The sequence below is a fragment of the Phodopus roborovskii genome, unplaced genomic scaffold (assembly GCF_943737965.1).
Source record: "Phodopus roborovskii unplaced genomic scaffold, PHOROB, whole genome shotgun sequence".
Classification (NCBI taxonomy): Eukaryota; Metazoa; Chordata; class Mammalia; order Rodentia; family Cricetidae; genus Phodopus; species Phodopus roborovskii.
Window position 1 is genome coordinate 58,477,997 of NW_026126480.1, and position 22,246 is coordinate 58,500,242.

Below are 22,246 nucleotides of genomic sequence, written 5' to 3' on the forward strand. Positions count from 1 at the left end.
ATGCTTCCCAGGGGAACAAAAGAGAAGCCCTTGGGCCATGGCCTCCTGTTCTAGAAATCACTGAGACACCCTGTTCTGTCTTTAAGTGCACTTGTTTTCCTAGTGGCTAATCAAGGCTCTGGGGCTACTATGACAAGAAAAGATTTGCATTGCATTTGTTTGTACTTATTTCTTTGAGCTCACCCACTTGAGGAAAGTACAGAAATTCCAGTGATCTTTTTTCCCTACTAGAACTAGGATAGACTTCTCTGTCCTCATAAAATCTATTACCAACATCCTAGGTGATCCTGGGCTGTGCAAGTGTGTCCAAAATTGTAATTCTGCCTTTTATTTATTCATAACAAGAAATTAATATTAGAGATTCATATCTCTGTTTTTTATTTGACTTTGAAGATTTCCTTCCTGATTCTTCTAAGGTTTTACCCAGCAACTGTCCATAGGGTATGGTAAATTGAATTAGAATGGTCCCTACCACTCATGTATTTGAATTCTTGGTTCCGTAAAACTTTTTGGGAAGGATTAATAGGTGTGTCCTGTTGGAGGGTATGTGTCACTGGGGGTGGGCTTTATGGTTTCAAAAGCAACAGCATTCCAGGTGTTTTCTCTCTCTCTCTCTCTCTCTCTCTCTCTCTCTCTCTCTTCTCTCTCTCTCTCCCCACCCTGTGCCATACCTAGCCCACTGTCCCATTGCTCTGGTTAAGCACTGGAACAGAGGGCAGATCCAACAATCCTGCCACTTTTGGGGAACTTACTGGAACTGCTGGATCTTTGACTGCCATCACTGGGCCCCTGCCTGAGGAGAGACCTCCTAGAGAGCTTGGACCATCCACAGCTACAGACATTAAACTTCTGACCCACCTAAGCCCACTGGGGGAGTAGCAGAGAGAGAGAGAGAGAGAGAGAGAGAGAGAGAGAGAGAGAGAGTGAGAGAGAGCGCCCACCTGCACCCACTGGAAGAAGCAATGGGAAGATGGCAATACAAGAAAACACCTAACAATAGAAAGACAATCATAACACCACCAGAATCTAGGGACTCTACACCAACTAGATCTGAACACTCAAAGCAGATGAAGCAGAAGAGAACAACTTAAAAAATATCTTCATAAAAATGATAGAGACCTTCAAAGACAATGTGAGAAAATCCCTTAAAGAAATGAAATAGACCCCCATCTCAGGGCCTCTGCTAAATAAAGAGGCCTCAGCTGGAGAGTGCCAGGTCCCAGCTAGATCTGCCTATCGGTACAGAAACATCCTGAGTATCAGCTCAGCCTTTGTCACCCATCACCAGGCCTTGGCTAGAGGCACGAGGAACATCCTGAGTCCCAGCCTTCAGGATCTTTGACCCCCATTGCCAGTCTTCTGCTGGAGCTGATTGCTAACCCCCATCATTGGGCCCCTGCCTGTGGAGAGACCTCCTAGAGAGCTTGGACCACCCAGAGCTACAGACATCGAACCTCTGACCTACCTAAGCCCACCAGGGAAGTTCCATACAGAGATGGGGAGACCCCACCAACACCTACTGGAAGAAGCTACGGGAAGACAGCAATACAAGAAATCACCTAACAACAGAAAGACAGGCATGACACCACCAGAATCTAGGGAATCTACACCAACTAGACCGGAACACAACAAAGCAGATGAAGCAGAAGAAAATGACTTAAAATTATCGTCATAAAATGAAAGAGGCCCTCAAAGACAATGTGAGAAAATCCCTTAAAGAAATGGAAGATAAAACAAACAAAAAATGGGAAGAAATGGACAAATTTCTTAAAGAAAGTAAAGAAAGCACAGAAAGTAAAGAAAGCACAGAAAGCCAGGAAAAAACAATTAAGAAGGTGAAGGAAACAGTTCAAGACTTGAAAACTGAAATAGAGAAAATAAAGACAACACAAACCGAAGGAATGCTGGAAATAGAAAAACTGGGCAAACGATCTGGAACTACAGACACAAGCATAACCAACAGAATTCAAGAGATAGAAGAGAGAATCTCAGGCATTGAAGATAAACTAGAGGAAATAGATTCATCGACCAAAGAAAATCATAAATCCAACAAATCCTTAACACAAAACATCCAGGAAATGTGGGACACCGTGAAAAGGCCAAACCTAAGAATAATAGGCATAGAGGAAGGTGAGGAAGCCCAGCTCAAAGGTGCCGAAAACATATTCAACAAAATCATTGAGGAAAACTTTGCCAATCTGAAGAAGGACATGCCCATGAAAGTACAAGAAGCATACAGAACACCAAATAGGCTGGACCAAAGAAAAAAGACCCCTTGACATATAATAATCAAAACACCTAACATACAGAATAAAGAAAGAATATTAAGAGCAGCAAAGGAAAAAGGACATATAACATAAAACATATAACATATAAAGGCAGACCTATCAAAATTACACCTGACTTCTCCATGGAAACTCTCAAGGCCAGAAGGTCCTGGATAGATGTTCTACAAGTACTAAGAGTCCACGGATGCCAGCCCAGGCTACTATACCCAGCAAAACTCTCAATCACTATAGATGGAGAAAACAAGATATTTAATGACAAAGCCAGATTTTCACAATAAGTATCTACAAATTTAGCCATACAGAAAGTTTGGAAGGAAAACTCCAACCCAAGGAAATTAACTATGCTCACAAAGACATAGGCAACAGATAATCCCACTACACCAGAAACCAAGGGTAAAGCAGGACAAATATATTCACAATACCACTGCCAACAACAAATCTAAAACAAACAAGCATTAACAATCAATGGTCCTTACTTTCCCTCAACATTAATGGTCTTAACTCGCCTATAAAAAGACACAGGCTAACAGAATGGATACAAAAACAGAATCCATCCTTCTGCTGCATACAAGAAACACATCTAAGCTTCAAAGATAGACATTACCTCAGGGTAAAGGGTCGGGAAAAGATCTTCCAATCAAATGGACCCAAGAAACAAGCAGGTGTAGCATTCCTAGTATCTAACAAGTTCGACTTCAAACCAAAATTAATCAAAAGAGATGAAGATGGTCATTTTGTATTCATCACAGAAGTCCATCAGCACAAAGTCTCAAGTCTGAACATCTATGTCCCAGATACAAAGGCACCCACATTCATAAAAGAAACACTACTAAAACTCAAACCTCACATAAAACCTCACACACTCATAGTGGGTGGGAGACTTCAACACCTCACCCTCACCACTAGACAGGACCACCAGTCAGAAACTTGACAAAGAAACAAAAGAACTAACAGAAGTTATGTCTCAATTGGGTTTAGCAGACATTTATAGAACATTCCATCCAAACACAAAAGAACATACCTTCTTCTCTGCTCCACATGGAACCTTCTCTAAAATCGACCACATACTAGGCGACATAACAAATCTTAACAGACACAAAAAAATTGGTATAGTCACCTATATCTTATCAGACTACCATGCTTTAAAGTTGGAATTCAACAACACAAATCTCAGAAACCCTACAAACTCATGGAAACTGAACAATGCGCAATTGCACCATACCTGGGTCAAAGGAGAAATAAAGAAAGACATTAAGGATTTCCTAAAATTCAATGAGAATGAGGATAAAACATACCTGAACTTATGGGACATCTTCAAAGCAGTGCTACCAGGGAAGTTCATTGCACTAAGTGCCCATATGAAGAAAACGGAGGATAGTCACATTAGAGAATTAACAGCACTACTGAAAGTCTTAGAACAAAAGAAAAGCAAACTCGCCTTGGAGGAGTAGATGTCAGGAAATAATCAATTTGAGGACTGAAATCAATACAGTAGAAACCAGGAAAAGAATAATAAAAAAAAAAAATCAATGCAACAAAGAGTTGATTTTTCGAGAAAATCAACAAGATAGACAAACCTTTATTCAAACTAACCAAAAAGCAGAGAGAGGACATGCAAATTAACAAAATCAGAAACAAAAAGGGGAACATAACAACGGACACTGAGGAAATCCAAACAATTTTCAGGTCATACTTTGAAAAGTTGTATTCCACAAAATTTGAAAATTCAAAGGAAATAGACAAATTTCTGGATAACTATCACTTACTCAAATTAAATCAAGAACAGATAAACAACTTAAATAGTCCTATAACCCCTAATGAAATAGAAGCAGTCATTGAAAGCCTCCCAACCAAAAAAAAAAAAAAGCCAAGGGCCAGATGGCTTCAGTGCAGAATTCTACCAGAACAGAAATACAAGGAAGAGCTAATATCAACACTCCTCAAATTGTTTCACCAAACTCTTTTTACGAGGCCACAGTCACCTTGGTACCCAAGCCTCATGAAGACACAACTAAGAAAGAAAACTACAGACCAATATCCCTCATGAACATTGATGCAAAGATACTCAATAAAATACTGACAAACCAAATCCAAGTACACATTAGAGAAATCATCCACCATGACAAAGTAGGCTTCATCCCTGGGTTGCAGAGATGGTTTAACATACGAAAATTTATCAACATGATCCACCATATAAACAAACTGAAAAAGATAAAGGTCTTGGAGAGATCAGGGATAACAGGACCATACCTAAACATAATAAAAGCAATGTACAGTAAACCAACAGCCAACATCAACTGAATGGAGAGAAACTTAAGGCGATTCCTCTAAAACCAGGAACAAGACAATGCTGCCCTCTCTCTCCATATCTCTTCAGTATTGTACTTGAAGTTCTAGCTAAAGCAATAAGACAACAAAAGGAGATCAAGGGGATATAATTTGGAAAGGAAGAATTCAAACTTTCAATATTTGCTGATGGTATGATAGTTTACATAAGTGACCCAAAAAACTCTACCGGGGAACTCCTACAGCTGATAAACACCTTCAGCAAAGTGGCAGGATACAAGATAAACTAAAAAATCAGTAACCCTACTATATACAAATGATAAAGAAAGAAATCAGAGAAACATCACCCTTTACAATAGCCACAAACAACATAAAGTATCTTGGGGTAATGCTAACCAAACAAGTGAAAGACCTATATAGCAAGAACTTTGTGTCTTTAAAGAAAGAAATTAAAGGAGATACCCATAAATGGAAAGATCTTCCATGCTCCTGGATAGGTAGGATAAACATAGTAAAAATGGCAATCTTGCAAAAAAGCAATTTACATATTCAATGCTGCCCATCAAAATCCCAGCACAATTCTTCACTTACGTTGAAAGGATAATACACAACTTTATATGGGAAAACAAAAGACCTGGGATAGCTAAAACAACCCTGTACAATAAAGGAACTTCCGGAGACATCACCTTCCCCAACTTCAAGATCTACTATAGAGCTATAGTCCTGAAAACAACTTGGTATTGGCACAAAAACAGACAGGTAGACTAATGGAATCAAATAAAAAAATCCTGATATTAACCCACACAACTACAAACACCTGATTTTTTGACATAACGGCTAAAAGTATACAATGGAAGGAGGAAAGCATCTTCAACAATGGGATGATGGTGTGTAGAAGACTGCAGATGGACCCATGACTATTGCCATGCACAAAATTTAAGTCCAAATTGATCAAAGACCTCAACATAAATCCAGCCACACTGAATCTCTTAGAAGACAAAGTGTGAGGTACCCTTGAACAAATTGGTACAGGAGACTGCTTCCTGAACATAACTCCAGTAGCACAGGCACTGAGATCGACAATTAATAAATGGGACCTCCTGAAACTGAGAAGATTCTGTAAGGCAAAGGACACAGTCGACAACAGCAAATGGTAGCCCACAGATGGGAAAAGATCTTTATCAACCCCACAGAGGGTTGATCTCTAAAACATACAAAGATCTCAAGTAACTAGTCACTAAAACACCAAATAAAATTAAATTACCAAATTAAAAATTTGGGTACAGAACTGAATAGAGAATTCTCAATAGAGGAATCCAACATGGCTGAAAGACACTTAAGAAGGTGTTCAACATCCTTAGCCATCAGGGAAGTGCAAATCAAGAAAACTCTGAGGTACCATCTTACTATTGTTAGAATGGCTAAAATCAGAAACACCAATGACAACTTATGCTGGAGAGAATGTGAAGAAAGGGGAACACTCCTCTACTGCTGGTGGGAGTGCAAACTCATACATCTATTTGGGAGATCAGTATGGTGGTTCCTCAGGAAAATGGGAATCAGTCTACCACAGGACCCGGCAATCCCCCTCTTAGGCATATATCCAAATGATCCACATCCATGCAACAAAGACATGTTCAACTATGTTCACAGCAACATTATTTGTAATAGTTAGAACCTCGAAGCAATCTAGATGCCCCTCAACTGAAGAATGGATATAGATGTGGTACATTTACACAATGGAATACTACTTGGGAAAAAACAAAACAAAACAAAACAAACAACAAACAAACAAAAAACAATGGAATCTTGAAGTACACATGCAAATGGATGGAACTTGAAGAAACCATCCTGAATGAGGTAACCCAGTCACAAAAAGAGGAACATGGTATGTACTCACTCATATATGGATTTTAGACACAGAGCTAAGGATCACTAGCCTATAATTCACACCACAAGAAAAACTAGAACACATGAGGAACCTAAGAGATTCATACAAGGTCCTTCACAGAAGGGTAAGGGAACAAGATCTCTTGAGCATATTGGGAGTGGGAGTGGGGGGGGCAGTGAGTGGGGATGGAGTTAGGAGAGAGAGAAGGGGAGGAGAGGAGAACATGTGGGGCTAGGAAGATTGAGTCGGGGGATGAAGAGACAAGAGCAAAATGAGATACTATAATAGAGGGAGCCATTATGGGTTTGAAGAAAAAACTGACTTTAGAGACATGTCCAGAGATCTACAAGGATGACCCCAACTAACATTCTGAGCAACAGTGGAGAGGCTACCTTAAATGCCCTTCCCTGAAAGGAGATTGATAACTAACTTACGTGCCACCATAGAGCTTTCATGTGGTAGCTGATGGAAACAGAAGCAGACACCCATAGCTAAACACTGAGCCAAACTCCTGGAAATCAGTTGCAGAGAGGGAGGGATGATAAGAAAAGGGGTCAAGACTAGGCTACAGAAACTCACAGAGACAGCTGACCTGAAAAGGGGGAGCTAATGGACCCCCCAGACTGATAACTGGGAAGCCAGCATTGTACTCACTCAGAACCCCTGAACATGAGTCTCAGTTAAAAGGTCTGGGAAGTATTCGGGACTTCTGACTATTGGAACCAGGATGTATCCCTTGTGCATCCCAAGTACTTTGGGAGCACATTTCCCATGGAGGGATACTATCTTAGTCTAGAGACACGAGGGAGGGCCTAGACCCTATTTCAATTGACTTGACAGATTTTGATGATCCCTCCTGGAAGTCATCACCTTCCCTGTGGAGTGGGTGGGGAATGGGACGGGAGGGAGTGTCGGGGAGAATGGAAGGGAGGGAGAGGGTACTGGGATCAATATGTAAAATAAAAAATAATAAACATATACATAAAAAATATGATATGGTAGTGGTGAGATGGTTCAGTGGTTAAGAGCACTGGATGCTCTTCCAGAGAACCCAGGATCAATTCCCAGAGGGTGTGTGGTAGCTTATAATCAGCTGTAGCTCCAGTTCCAGAGGATATAATGCCATCTTGTGGAATCAACAGGTACTCTTTGCCTGTGCTGCACACACATAAATGAAGGTTGAACAACCCATATACATAAAATAAAAATAAATATCATCTGAAAACAATTTAAAAAGGGTGATCAGAGGTAATGAACAAGTGAGCTTCACATGACCTGTGTGCCTACTGTCTTCTCTGTGTCTTCAGACAGCAGGATGCCTTTCCTCTAGGAGAGATCAGGGCCCTTGAGTGAGCTTCTCCATATTCAGGGGGTTGGAGAAGGGAAGGTAGGAGTGATCTTCTCACAGGTTTTCTCAAGTGTCTGATGGCACATTTTTGGGTGATTCATCCTGAACCTCATCAGGTTGGTGTATATCTTTCATGTCTGGTCCAACTGAAGAAGTGTAGATTCTCCCAATTGTTTTATAGCTTGTTTTTGGTGAGAGTATAGGAAGAAAACCTGGCTCAGTATAGTTGTGTGTTTGGAAAAACTAGTCTTTCATGGCTCTTTGAGTTCATTATTGTGTTTTTTTTCTCAGAAATTAAGGTTTATTTTTCAACCTTAGTACTGTTGCCATTTTGGGCCAGAGCCTTCTTTGCTCTGGGGGGTGTCCTGTGGTTTTGGGGTATATAGCATCACCCCTGGTTACTACCTAGCAGATGCTGTAGTGCTTTCTACTCCACTTACAATTCTGACAATTCATGTCTTAATATTGCTGATCCCAGCCCTCATTGTTGGAAACTGAAACCCCCAACTTACATGTTGGTTTATACATGATCTCTGAAATTGTATCAACAGACTTTACATAATCTGTCTTATGGGCTGAATATTTGTGTATCCCCAAAAGTCATATATTAAAACTCAACTTACCAACTCAGTGGTGCCAGTGTACAAAGATATCAGCAATTTTAGGGGTTGACTCTCTCTAGAGATCTCCCAATTCTATGCTTCCTCCCTCCTTGTTGCATCACTGACAGAATAAATCATATCCATCTCTGTGTTTTCTCCTCCTGCATACTGCTCTAGATGAGCAAAACAGAGTTTTTTTCCTTCTGAGGCCAGCAGTTTGTCTGTCCATAAGGTCAAGAGCTATAGCATGTTCATGTCTGCCATGAATAGATTCTTGGGCATTTCAGATGCTCAATACATATTTATTAAATGATTGAATGACTGATAGAGGGACGTTTGGGTGATAAGATAGCTATTACTCTACTCTGAAACTCCTTTAGATGAGAGTACATGGATGTGTGTACACGAAGACTGGTGTAGAGATGCCTACCACCTTACAGATGCATGGGTCTTAGGAGGACATCTTTGTTGAAATCCATTCAATCGCCCACCTTGTTCTAGTAGAGAGCCAGCAGGGCTTGCCAGGGTGAATTAGAGAACAAATCCTCAGTATAAGCAGTAAGAAAGACATTTCCCCTAGTTTGTCAGGAAAGGAAGGACCTAGCTTACAGGAGCCTAGGCAGAGGAGGACATCACTTGGTCTCAGTGAAAGATTCTTCTAGAACTTTGAGCTTCACTTATCTGGAGTTTTGCACTACACTGGAATAACGTGGTATTTGGTTCGATGGTTCTGGGAAGATCACTGTATTTGTTGTTGCGTAGATATTTGGAATGACCACATCCACCTGAAAAACAAAGGCACACATCAGGTGCACACTTCACTAAAGCTAGAGGAATCCTCCAGGGGTTCATTGCTGGAAGCCTACATACACTCCAGTGTGGTGTGACTGAGCTGGTGGGACTTGTAATAGGTGAGGTTTAGGGGATCGTGATCAGGCTGTGGTTACCACTTTCATGAATGGGTTTATTCTTGACTCAGGGAGAAGGCTAGGTTTCACAAGAGGATGTTGTAATAAAGTAAGGCTACCCCTCATGCTTGAATATTTCTCAGTTAGACCACTATTCTTTTTCCTTCTCTGCTATTATAACCCAGGCAGAGAAAGCCTCTGCCCAGAAGTTCTTCAGGACAATGCTGTTTAGATACTCCAGCCACTAGACTTGAGAGGCAAGTAAACATCTTTACTAATAAGTTATTCAGCTTACTGATAACAACAGAAAGTAGACTAAGACCCAGTAATAAAGGTAAATTAAAGACTGAGACCTATAGATATTTTTCTATTTCATCCTCTTTAGCAGAAACAAAATTCACCAGAGACCCTGGTAGTTTTCCATCATCTAGGGGTATATGTCCCACAAAGGACTCACATTGTTGTACTGACAGCAGGCCACTTGGCAGCCAAAGTGGGATAACACACTTGCAATGCAGAGCTCCAAGAGGCAGAAGATGAGCAGTACACCAGAAATAGCCATGCCTGTATCCTAGAATCAGAAGAAATATGAGGGTATCAGTGCTAGGCGAGGACTTTGACAAAGCTCTGCAATGGAGCATCTGTGTGTCCTTGACAAAGTGTCTCTCTTAGCCTTATGGGGACAAATGTGGCCCAGGCTAAAGTATGGGTTGAAAATGGCTGTTTATCATTTACTCTAGTAGCCTTTATGGGAAGGAAAGCCATTAGTTAAGGAAATGCCCAAAAAAGGTTGCATCAGAAGTAATTTCTTAATAAAATGGGTTGAATAGAGAATACACATGACCTTATATGTCAAAGTGATTAGGCTGGGTGCCATATTGAAGAGAGCTTTGAGGGGGTCAGGGTGGCAGGGGGTGGGGAGCAAGGACAGGGGCAGGCTGTTTCAATGACTGAGGTGACAGATGCAGTGGCTGGGACCCACTCTACAATGGAAAACATGGCTGGTTTGTGGATACATTCCCAAAGAAGAACCAACTGGATTCCTTAAGAAACCAACTGTGAGGTATGATAGGAGGGGCCAACGGTTCCTTTATGGATGCAGCAACTGAAGGATGGAGTTGCCTTACGAGATGGAAAAAAACAAATGCATGCTTATGTGCTGATGGAAAATCTCTAAGAAAATGGAGGGGGTAGACAGTGTAGAAGAGAGAAGGGATGGGGGGAGGAGAGACTTGGTCTGCTGAGAGAGGCTGTGTCTGTTGGCAGGTTGAGAGGACATGCCCAAAGCTGCCCATTGAGCTCAGAATCACTTCCTGTGGCTGCTGAGTACTAGATTAGTGCTGAGCGCCAAACTGAGATGTGTCGTTAGTGTAAAAACACAACCTGGATCTCAAAGGCTCACTACTCAAAATAAAAATATCCCGACACTTACTGCACCTTAATTAAATGTGGCCCTGGCCCTCATTTCTTCACATCCAAGTCCCACATTAGCAAGAATCCTTCCCTGGTCCTTTTGCTGCAGGCCTGTGATGTGGGCTATAACTTTCTCTCTTCCTCAACCTATAAGACTGGCTGTCTATTCTGCTATGTGGGCTTGAGCTATCCTTAAAGTCTCTGCCATACTGCTGTCTGTCTGGATGCCTGTGCAACAATCACTCTTCCTAGACTCCTTCATCTTCTGGGACCTGGCTCTGAGTACACACTGTAGTGCCCATCCCTACAGAACTAGACTTTTCTCCCCTCCCCTGCTATCACCTACTTCTTTTAATAGTGTTTGCTAATGAAAAATTAATAAAAAATTAGTTGCAATTTTTAATGTGGCAAAGAGTTTGAAATCATATATGTAGCCCATATTCTATTTCTATTAGATGGGGCTTGATGCTAGTGCAGGTGGCCAGGTGACAGTTGTTAGAGTTGATCCTGCTGTTGCCTAGCCACGCTTGTTCATGTACTATTTTCTGTGGATGCCAAAGGTCTATTGTGTTGTGACAGAAATTGTATGTCCTGCAAAGCCTAAAAGCCCATCTGACTCTGCAGAAAAAGTTTGTTAGGGTTTGGCAATCTAGACTCCCCTTATGATGCTGTTCTAGGGCCCAATCTTGTGCACATCCTGATATTTGCAAGAAAATGGATGAAACTGCAAGTCATTTTGTTAGGAGAAATAAGCAGGGTTCAGAGAGATGGATGCTGCATGTTTTCTCTCATGTGGAACTTAGATTTTGATTTTTTCTATGTGTATGTCATAACACTAGAAGGGGGGACCAAGAGAAGGCAGGACAACATCATAAGGGAGCTGGGGCATGGAGAGATGTTTCAGGGGTTAACATCACTGGCTGCTTTTGCTGAAGACCTGGGTTTAGGTCCCATCACCCATGTGATGGCTTACAACTATCTATAACATCAGTTTCAGGGACTCCACGGCTCTCTTTTGACCTTCATGGGCATGGGCATACATGTGGTACACAGACATACATGTAGGCAAAACATATGTACACATAGAATAAAATAAATAAATCTTTAAAAAATTAAAAAAAAAAAAGAAAGCAGAGCTGGGATTAGATAGGGTGAAAAGTGAACCAATAGGAGGTGGAGGATAGAGGGGGATGGGAAGGGAAAGGGAAAATTGAGGACAAAGGTATGTGTAATGATGAAACCTAGCACTTTGGATAGCAGCCTAAAAACTAAACAAAAAAGTTTGCAAAGGAGAAAAACAGTGTTTGTTGAACTCTACATAGCAGGTGGGAAGGCTGAGACTGTGAAGGGCTGCTAGTGTATTGGCAGCTGGTGTTTTATACATCATCATGTTGAATTTTTCCAGTACTACAAGGCAGGTATTGTTTTACAAAGACAGTAAAAGCTGATGAGAGGCTGCAGCTGAGGACTTTAAACCCTGTCCTGACACTAAAAGCACTTTTTTCCCCTTCAGTGCTTAATGGGAAGGCTTGATTGTCAGGTCTTTTCTGACATAGTCTGAACATAAGTGTAGGCAGAGATCGTTGGTTGTGGACACTCACCCTGTTGTCGTAGTAAGGATAGTCACTGGGGTAAATATATGTTCCTGAAATACTCATATCTGTGATAAAGAGTATGACGCCCACTGCAGAACAGATGGCACTGAAGATGTTCAAGCCCACACTGCCATTCATCTGGAGAAGACACACCAGGTCAAGATGGGAGAGGAAGCTGAGTATAGCTGAGATGTGCAGATTCAGCAAACACCCCTCCCCCATTTGTACTGTGTTAAATTAGACCACATACAATCTTTCCCGTCATTACCATTTATAAAAGTCACAGTTCCATGGCATGAAGCACTTTATGCATCTGGACCATGTACAGAAAGGTATGTCTAGATATGTTAAACTTCTCTTTCTGGATATTTTCCAATAGAGTTTATGATTTTAGGATCTTGATCACTAGGAGGCAGTTACTCTGGGCAACCTACTTATCAAGGAAGCAGAGCTATTGTACTGGTCCATTGCTAGGGAAGCACACAAAACTCTTTCCATATTTCTTCAGAGTGTAGTTTCTGGATTTCTCAGTGAAGCAGGTGCTGGGACCTTCACTGGCCCCTGCGGGAATGGCTGGAAGCCTGCTCTATGTGCTATGGACATACTCTGTATAGTGTGTCTCGATTAACTGGTAGCTTTGTGTTTCCTCCTGTGAAGGTCTTCTATGCAAGCTAGTCCCACGTTCCTCTGTCAGTGGTAGTAGCATTGTCCGTCCGTCCATCCGTCCGTCCGTCCGTCTGTCTGTCTGCACCTGTATGCAAGGGTTAGTGTGCATGTGAGTGCCCTAGGTCTGGTTTTGGTGGTGCAGGAGTAAGGGAAGGATTGCTTGTCAGTCTTATTCCTCACTGAGACACTATAGGTCTCCAGGTGGGACAGACAGTCTCAGAATGTGACTTACCAGGCAGGGTGAATTGGGCTGATTTTCTGCCGCCACTGAGAGAGATCCTGAAATGATAAACTTGTGCACAAGATTGAGAGCTTAACAAGGGTTAGGCATCAGCACACCCTTCCATAAGAATCTGATTTGGAGAGCAGACAGTCTCATACAGATTTACTTATGGTAGAAAATATGTGTGTTGAGTTGCTAAGTGACAGTGACAGAATAATCAGGGTTTATCAGAACAGGTTTTAAAGTCTAGTTTGAACTTAACTAGTCTTTGGTGAATTAATAATCCCTCTAAGTCTTCATTTCCTCATCTGAAAAAAATGTGGACATCCCTATCTTTTTAGGTATCACTGTTACAACTTATGCCTCAAATTTACTGTGTCTTGTTCATAGTACTCAATTGATGTTACCCCATTTCCTGCTGTTTGTTTACACATGCTCACTATTTGAGTCTTTCCAGGATTTATATCAGGACTCATGAGGTGTGGGCCTCTGGAGGGAAGAGGGAGAGGGTTCAGATAGGAGTTCAGTATTAGTCCTCTCTGTTGCATGCCTGAATGGGTTCTGTTCAATCGCTTAGACAATGAATGCGAGTCTCTGACGCTGAGCATCATACAAGGGGGGAATTTCTTGCCAATAACTTGTGCTCTGCAGGGATCAGCTGCCATTGTTTGCCTGGTGTGACAACAGAGGTGGTCTAAGAGGGCAGCAACTACGATTTCATAAAACCTGCTGGCTTCTATTTGAGGTGTTTAAGAAATGGCACTGCTGAGAGAAAATTCACATGCTTTACCATTCATCACAGTCCCAATATTTTTAGTATATTTATAGTTGTATAATCTAAGTCCAGAACATTTTCATCATCTCCTACCCAGTAGTAATCTTGTCCATATCTTTTTCGTCCACCCACACACAGTGTTTCTCTTAAGCCCTGAGTACTAGTCCACCAAACACCACTGTTATTTCCTTTTTAAAGATGTCCAAAATCTGGGTGTAGGAGATATATCATTTTCTTCAGCAGTGTGGCACCTAGTAAGTTGCTATGCTCTGGTAAATACCCCCTCACCCATGCTCATACAAACAACCCTAATAAAACTCAGTGGTCAAAAGAAAAAAAAACCATCAAAGTAGGAGCTGGTGTTTTAGACACAGAGCAAAGGATCACCAGCCTATAATTCACACAGCCAGAGAAACTAGGATACAAGGAGGAACCTAAGAGATTCATACAAGGTCCCTCACAGAAGGGGAAAGGAAGATAATCCTGAGCATATTGGGAGCAGGAGTGGAGGGGGCAGTGAGTAGGGAGGGAGTTAGGAGAGAGAGAAGGGGAGGAGAACCTGTGGGGCTAGGAAGATTGAGTCAGGGGACAAAGAGACAAGAGCAAAGAGAGAGAGAGAAGAGAGAGAGAGAGAGAGAGAGAGAGAGAGAGAGAGAGAGAGAGAGAGAGAGGGAGAGAGGGAGAGAGGGAGAGAGGGAGAGAGGGAGAGAGAAGAAAAGAAAGAGATACCATAATAGAAGGAGCCATTATAGGTTTGAAAAAAAAACCTGACTCTAGAGAAATGTCTAGAGACCTACAAGGATGACCCCAACTAACAATCTGAGCAACAGTGGAGAGGCTACCTTAAATGCCCTTCCCTGATAATGAGATTGATGACTAACTTATCTACCATCATAGAGCCTTCATCTAGTAGCTGATGGAAACAGAAGCAGACACCCACATATAAACACTGAGCCGAACTCCTGGAATTCAGTTTCAGAGAGGGAGGAGTGATAAGAAAAGGGGTCAAGACCAGGCTGCAGAAACTCACAGAGACAGCTGACCTGAACAAGGGGGAGCTAATGGACCCCCCAGACTGATAGCTGGGAAGCCAGCATTGTACTGACTCAGACCCCCTGAACATGGGCAGTCTAAGGGATCTCTGACATTGGAACCAGGATGTATCCCTGGTGCACGAAAGTACTTTGGGGGCACATTCCCCATGGAAGCATACTCCCTTAGCCTAGAGGCAGGAGGGAGAGCCTAGACCCTACTCCATTTTACTTGACAGATGCCTCCTGGAAGGCATCACTCTCCCTGTGGAGTATGTATGTGGGAGAATGGGATGGGGGGGCAGGGGGCACCGGAGGGAGAGGGTACTGGGCTGGATATGTAAAATAAGAATGAATATATATATATATATATATATATATATATATATATATAATAGGAGCTGGACTATTTGGGGAAAAGTGGGGGGTCAGTAGGAGTGGGAAGAGGGATAAAAGAGGGTAACGGGAGTGAATGTGATATATGAACATATTTATAAAGTTTTAAAGTAAATTTGAAAATATGGGCAGAATGAGGCTTATGGATTTTAAACCATTTACTCAAGATCATCAAGCAAGGAGCAAAGCTTGAGATCAAACCCAGTAGCTTGACTTCAGACTCAACCTCTTAGACTTTGTCCTGCATTCCCATTTGGGGCAGATGCTTAGTAACCTACAATGAAAATGTATTTGAGCTGCTTCCCTTCCAAGGAAAATGTCTTTTTTTTTCCTTTTTCTTTTTCTGTCATTGGAGCAACAAGCCTCAATTTCACAGCTTTTCCCTTACAGAAATGAGTTAGAAAGTAAGGGAAGAAAGTTGGGCTTTCATGTTCTTGTTAGTCCTCCGGAGGTGCCAAAGATGTTCCTTTGCCCTGGAGAAGGGTGTTAGTAATAGATGAGAAATAGAAAGGCAGACTTGGAATTAAGAAAGTGACAAGGAACAACGACAGGCAATGGCAACAACAAAATGCCTGAAGACAAAGAGAAGAAAGTTCTGACCTGAAGGGCCAGTAGGGCATTTGGGATGTCAGGACACTTCCAGGTGCTCACAAACACTCAGCAGAATCGAACATGATACAGAAAGCCAGTGAATAGTGGTGACATTGTGAGATGTTTCAGCCCAGGCATCTATCTGTAGAGGGCTGGGGGAGGAGAGGGGGCTCAGCTCCAAGTCTGGGTTAGTTCAGAGTTCAAGAAACCTGCAGCCTGGGAAAATGATCCATGAGCAAGAGGAGTCATGAATGTGGGTCAGAAGAGGAGGGAACAGGGTGTTATCTCTGAAGGCACATCCTTGTGGCTTTGCAAGCTTGTGAAGCTGAGGGGATGGCACAGTTGCCAACCTATTTTATTATCATTGTACAGGAAAGGTTGGCATTGGTTGACTTCTAAGGTCATTCTGGAGTTTTGATATTTATGGGAAAGCTTTTATTGAGCCATAGGTAGGTGAGAGAAAAACAAAAGGAAGTTGGAGAGGGGCAGAGCAGGGTGTGTGTGTGCTGGGGAGGCACCAGGAGAAGAACGAGAGGGTTGGAAGGCAATAAACTGGCATGGAGGGAGCACAGCAGCATCTTTGTGGAGTTACAGATCACATGGGCCTTTTCAGAAAGGGAATGCATAGCTAGCAAGCTAGATAGTCCTCCAAAATGGCGCGAGCCCAGGTGTGGACAGCGAGTTAGACATCTCCACTGCTGGCTCACAAACTTTACTGACTGTTGAGAAAGAAAGAAAAAAAAGTGTTTCTTGAACTCTGGGTGTCTGTTGAACAAGGCCTGAAAACCTAACCCCAGTACTATTTTCTTTGTGAGTTAAATGCTGCCATTTCTGTGTTGATGATCTTAGTCTTTGGTGAATACAGCTTTGTAGGGCTATTGCTGATTTGTGACCCTCAGTTTCATATTTAAAAAGATCTAGCTCCAGAACCTCAGAATGTGACTATATAGGGTTTTACCATGTCTCCCTGGTTTGCCTGGGGCTCACTATGTAGATTAGATTGGCCTTGAATCCATAGAGATCCTCCTGTGTCTGCCTCCAGAGTGCTGGGATTAAGGGTGTGTTTGATTTTGCACCTGCCATTCTTATAAGTGTAGGTTAGCAATGAACATGGGTGGACTAGAATTGTCATGCTAAGTGAAATAAGCCAGAATCTAAAATATGAATACTGTATGATTTCTCTCATAGGAAGATTGTAGTGTGTGTGTGTGTGTGTGTGTGTGTGTGTGTGTGTGTGTGTGTGTATGTGTGTGTGTGTGTGTGTATTGTTACTCATGAAAGGGGACAAAAAGATCATAAGGTTGATGATGGCAAATGAAAGTGGCAGAATACAATGACTATGAAAGCAGAAGGGGAGAAGGGGAGTGTCAACCCGATGACCTGGGAAGACAGTCTCATTGAGGGATTGTCTACATTTGTTTGGCCTGTGATCATGCCTGGTGAGGATTATCTTAATTAAGTTAATTGACATGGGGAGACCAGAGTCACTGTGGGCAGCACCATTCTTAGGCAGGGGTTCCTGACTATGTAGGAGCTGAGAACTTGAGTTGAGCCCAAGCATGCATGTAGGGAGAGCGTTTGTGCATTCACTTCTCTTTGTTCTTGACTATAGCTATGATGTGACTAGCTGTTTCAAGTTCCCAATGCCTTGACTTCTTTTCAGTAAAGGACGCTAGCCTGTAGCCTGGAATCATAAGCTAAAACAAATCCTTTCTCCCCCTCCATGTTGCTTTGTCAGGGTAGTTTACCACAGCAATAGAAATGAAACTAAAACAGGGAGGTATTAGGGGAAGGAAGGGGTCAAGTGGGAGGGAAGCAGGGGAGAAAGGGAGCAAAGGAGGGGTGGCATGGAGAAGGGAAGCAGGAACAAAGTATGAGTAAAAGTGCCATAATTAATCCATTACTTTGTATACTAATTTAAAACACCCCCACTTCCACCATCATTACCACCACCACTACCAACGCTATCACCTCCATCTTTCACCACCACCACCAATACTACCAACAACACTATCACCCTCCACCACTCCCATTATTCCTACCACCAAAATACCACCACCACCACCAACAATGACAACAAACACCAAAACTATCATCATCATCATCAGCAACAACAACAACGACGAGATTGGAACACAAACAGGCATAGAGGGAAGAATCCAGCAGAAGATGGCTAGCTGTAAGGTTAGGGGAGACTTCAGTGTTGATTACTAGCTGACATTCTGGTCTTGGATTTCTGGCCTTCAGAACAGGGAGATAATATACTTTTGTGGTTTGGAGCTACCCAGCCTATGGCACTTTGTTAAGGTTCATCCCAACCCCTACACAAACTAAGATATTTGAGCAAGAACCCCCATATTCCTGAACAGATTGATAAGGCTTCCCTGAGCATCAGACTAGAGCTACTCACCCAGATGCCTCCCCAGAAGGGGAAGCCTCCATAGAGGGAGACAGGTGTATAGTACCCGAAGAGGTTGGTGAACATGATGGAGCCCACGCCAATGTGCACCAAGCCAATAAGGATCTGGATGGCCTGTCAGGAGAGCCAAAGCTGAAGTCTTTGCCTCTAAGCCCTGATCTTGCCTTTCCTTCTACTTCCTTTATATTTCAATAACCATTTGATTTCCCTGGTCTAAAAGAAAATGTGAGAAGCATATTAATAAAATCAACACTATTTATAATCAAACTATCCCTGGAGAAAGCAAGAATTTACATTTCATTATAACTTCCTATTGTTCTTTTTCAAACATGTATCTTAACAAAGAAACAGCGTCTCTGCACTTAGTTTAATGCTTCATTGTGAGCACATCCTTCAGCTGTTAAACTTTCTTTGTATGTGTGTGTTTGTACATGTTTATATGTGTATGTGCATTCATGGGTGTGTGAGTGGAAGCTACAGATTGTTATCCGGTGTCTTTATCAGTCATTCTTCATCTTATTTTTCTGAGACAGAGTGTCTCACCAAATTTGGAGTTTACTAACTGGCTACCATGGCTGGCCTGCAATCTCCAGGGAGCCCTTGTCTCTACCTTCCCAGCGTTAGTAGTATAGGCTCATACTTTTATACCTAGCTTTTACATTGTTACTTTGGAGCTCTATAGGATAGGAGAAAGTTATATGAGAGCAAAGGGCAGCATAGATGTCTCAGTTTCCCTGTGCTCTTGTTGTGCATGTAACCTGCTTCAAATTCCTGTTTGACTTCCCTGGTAACCTGGAACTGTAAGCCAAACAAACTTCTTCCTCCCACCTGGTGCTTTTTATCAGAGTATTTTGCCACAGTAACAGAAACAAAACTAGAAGTGATAGTTCAGTTGCTCCCATCCTGTCTCTACAAGCTATATAGCATCAAATAAACTTATAGGTGCCACATTTTTTTTTGGTGCATATTGGCATGTTTGGAGGTTAAAGTCTCAGAAACAGACCACTGGATGCTTTTTTAAAAATGCAAGTTGCCTATTTTTAGACTTCCCCAAGCCAGATTAGAGCATGAGTTGGGATTGGAACGTGGGCTCTGGATCAGAATCGATGTTTGTTACCATGGATTATGCAACGAAATGGATTCCCTTGTGCTATTTAGGTTAGCCTTTCAGGCATTGCTGCTGGTCTAGCCTGCTTGCCTTCTTTCTATTTTGGGCAAAGACTTGATTTAATAATTGTGGATTTCATTCCACCTTTGGGAAACTTTGTCCTTGTTGGATTTTTCTTACTTCCTAAGCTATAGGAAGCAAGTGCATAGAGGCAAAAGGATCTATGTTCACAATCACTGCTTTTTGACTATTTTTAAAAAAATTCTTTGTTCCCAAATGCCCAAGTCAGAAACTACAAGGCTGCACACTGAGGCTCCTTGTGATAAAGAAATTTCCAACAGACCTGGATTTGGCAAAGCCAGCCTCACCTGCTTTATTTGTAATTTCTTTTCTTTCTTTTTGTTTGTATTTATGTACCTATGTATGTATGTATGCATGCCTGCATGTATGTATCATGTATGTACATATGTGTGCACATGTGTGTTTATATGTCTCCGTGTGTGTTCATGCATGAATGTGGATGCATGGGCTTTGGGCACTGTGTATCGTGTGTGTGTATGTGTGTGATGACATGTATGATGAGGCTGACATCTACCTTGGGTATCATTCCCCAGGATCCATTTAATTTTCTTTCCTCACTAGCTTGGAACTCGCCATGTAAGCTGGGCTGGCTGGCCAGAGACCTTCAGTGATCTACCTGTCTTTGCCTTCCTGGTTCTGGGATGACAGTGTGCTTTCTCACAGCCATTTTATGTAGGGTGGGTTGTGGGGATGGAACTCAGCTTGACAGCACTTCACTGAGCACTTTCCTAACTGAGATATCCTGTTCTGCTGCTCTTTATTTGGAATTTCTATTCACCTGTCTCAAACCTCTGTTTCCCTCTCTCTGTAGCATGGCATAGGGCTCACAAAGTGAATTTTACTTACCCCTAGGACTTTGCCGTTTTTCAAGACTTTCTGGGCCGGCACAGAAATAGGTGGATTCCCAGGAATTACATGGATTTGAGCCTGGTTGTTTGGATACAGAGGCACTTGAGACCTGGCTCCTGGGACTTCAGGGTAAGCATTGTGGGGTGCCACCACATATACACTATTGGCCATGGAGCCTGGTGAAGGCACTGATTTCATGCTGATGAAAACAAAAAGTACAATGGAATCACTCATCATTTATATACTTGTGTTTATAGTTTTAAAGACTTGGAGAGGCTAGGGAGATAGCTCAATCGGTAGCTACCTACTACTCAAACATGGGGATATGAGTTTGGATCTCCAGCACCTTTGTAAAAAGTCGAGTGCAGGACCTTGAGATGACTTAGCAGATGAAGGCTCTTACTGCCTGATGACCCGAGTTTGGTCCCTGGGACTCAAATGGTGGAAAGAGAGAACTGACTCCCCAGAGTTGTCCTCTGATCTCCAAGCACATTTAGTGGCACATATGTGGCCATACACAGTAAGTAAATAAAATGTATCAACAATAATTCATAATTAAAGCAACTTTGTTGCAGGTCAGAAGCGACAGGAAATACAAAAACCAACCAAACAACAAGAACACCACCACCAACTGAGAATGACTTTTTCTTGAGCAATTCAACCCGTATACTTGCTAATCCCATTTTGAAGATATTGTTGAACTTTATAGGGCTGTGGGGACTGTCAGACAGCCAATGTTATACAAAGGCATCTCTTTCAGTCCTAACCTCAGTCCCATAGACTAATAAAGCAAGGCCTAGAGAGGTTAGGGGAACCCAGAAGACAGGCTGAGCCTTTTCCCTGCTTGCATGTCTCTAGTGTTTTGATCCTGGTTTGCATACATTGGAATTACCTGAACCTGGATTGCCACAGTGGAAGGACTCTTAGGGAACACTGAGTTCAATTCTCTTAGATTTTGGAAAAGAAACTTAGAGAGGGCATTGTGCCCAAGAAAAGTCCATTATCAACCAGTGTAGTGTGTGCGTGTGTGTGTGCATGCATGCATGCGTGTGCTCCATGTCACATACTTGGAGGTTAGGGGATAACTGGTGGGAGTTGATTCTCTCCTGCTACCCTGTGGGTCCTAGATCTCAAACTCAGGCCATTAGGTTTGGATGCAATAATCCTTACCCACTGAGTTTGTATGCCTTTAAACTTTTCTAATTTTGGAGTAGACACAATAAACTGAGTACAATGCAACCTTCTAATGTCTTTCATCTACTTACATTCTCCATGTCTCATTTGACACAAACGCCTTATCGCTGTCCCTCAGTGAGCCATACAAATACTTGATCATGTACACTCACCTTACTGTGCCAAGTAAGTCTCTCTTGCTCCTGCTTCCAACTCTGCTGTGGAAAACTTACTTCTCTAGAGAATGACTGCTCCCAGTACAGTTGGCAAATGATCCGAAGTCCTCTCTACTTCTTTATTGGCTGATGCTGGATCAACAGCTGTTCAGAGCTTCCACACCCATATTTGCTTCCTGCTTTAGTCACTGAATCAACTAAATTCAGTTCCATTTTTCAAGGGTTTCATGATGCCTGAATAGATACATGAGGTGTGGTGGATGCTCTGGGAGACAAAAGAATGACCTGAACACTCCGGGCTTGATGTGCTGAACTGAAATAGAGGACAGGGTGACATCAATTTTACAGCAAAAAGATAAGTGATCCCAGGAGGACACACAAAGAAATGATTGATTAGATATTTGAAATCATTGAACTGCAATGAAAA

General features: G+C 42.2%; 1 protein-coding gene across 1 annotated transcript; it reads right to left on the minus strand.

Annotated features, from left to right (window-relative positions):
- Positions 1–9,092: 9,092 nt before the first annotated feature.
- On the minus strand, positions 9,093–20,678 carry Ms4a8 (membrane spanning 4-domains A8). Its single transcript, XM_051193975.1, has 6 exons — positions 20,468–20,678; positions 18,424–18,546; positions 13,230–13,289; positions 12,332–12,469; positions 9,781–9,894; positions 9,093–9,200 (listed from the first exon to the last, which is right to left on the minus strand). Exons 1-6 carry the CDS (start codon positions 20,666–20,668, stop codon positions 9,093–9,095), a joined length of 744 nt encoding a protein of 247 aa, XP_051049932.1. The 5' UTR covers positions 20,669–20,678.
- Positions 20,679–22,246: the final 1,568 nt, after the last annotated feature.

What these genes read in the sequence shown, in the direction of transcription:
- Ms4a8 (XM_051193975.1), bottom strand. Translation starts at nt 20,668, where the DNA reads ATGAAATCAGTGCCTTCACCAGGCTCCATGGCCAATAGTGTATATGTG. An exon ending in CCTTCTGGGGAGGCATCTGG is followed by an intron (nt 13,290 to 18,423) that starts GTGAGTAGCTCT and finishes CTTGTGCACAAG; the next exon opens with TTTATCATTTCAGGATCTCT. An exon ending in ACTACGACAACAGGGTGAGT is followed by an intron (nt 9,895 to 12,331) that starts GTCCACAACCAA and finishes TTCTGATTCTAG; the next exon opens with GATACAGGCATGGCTATTTC.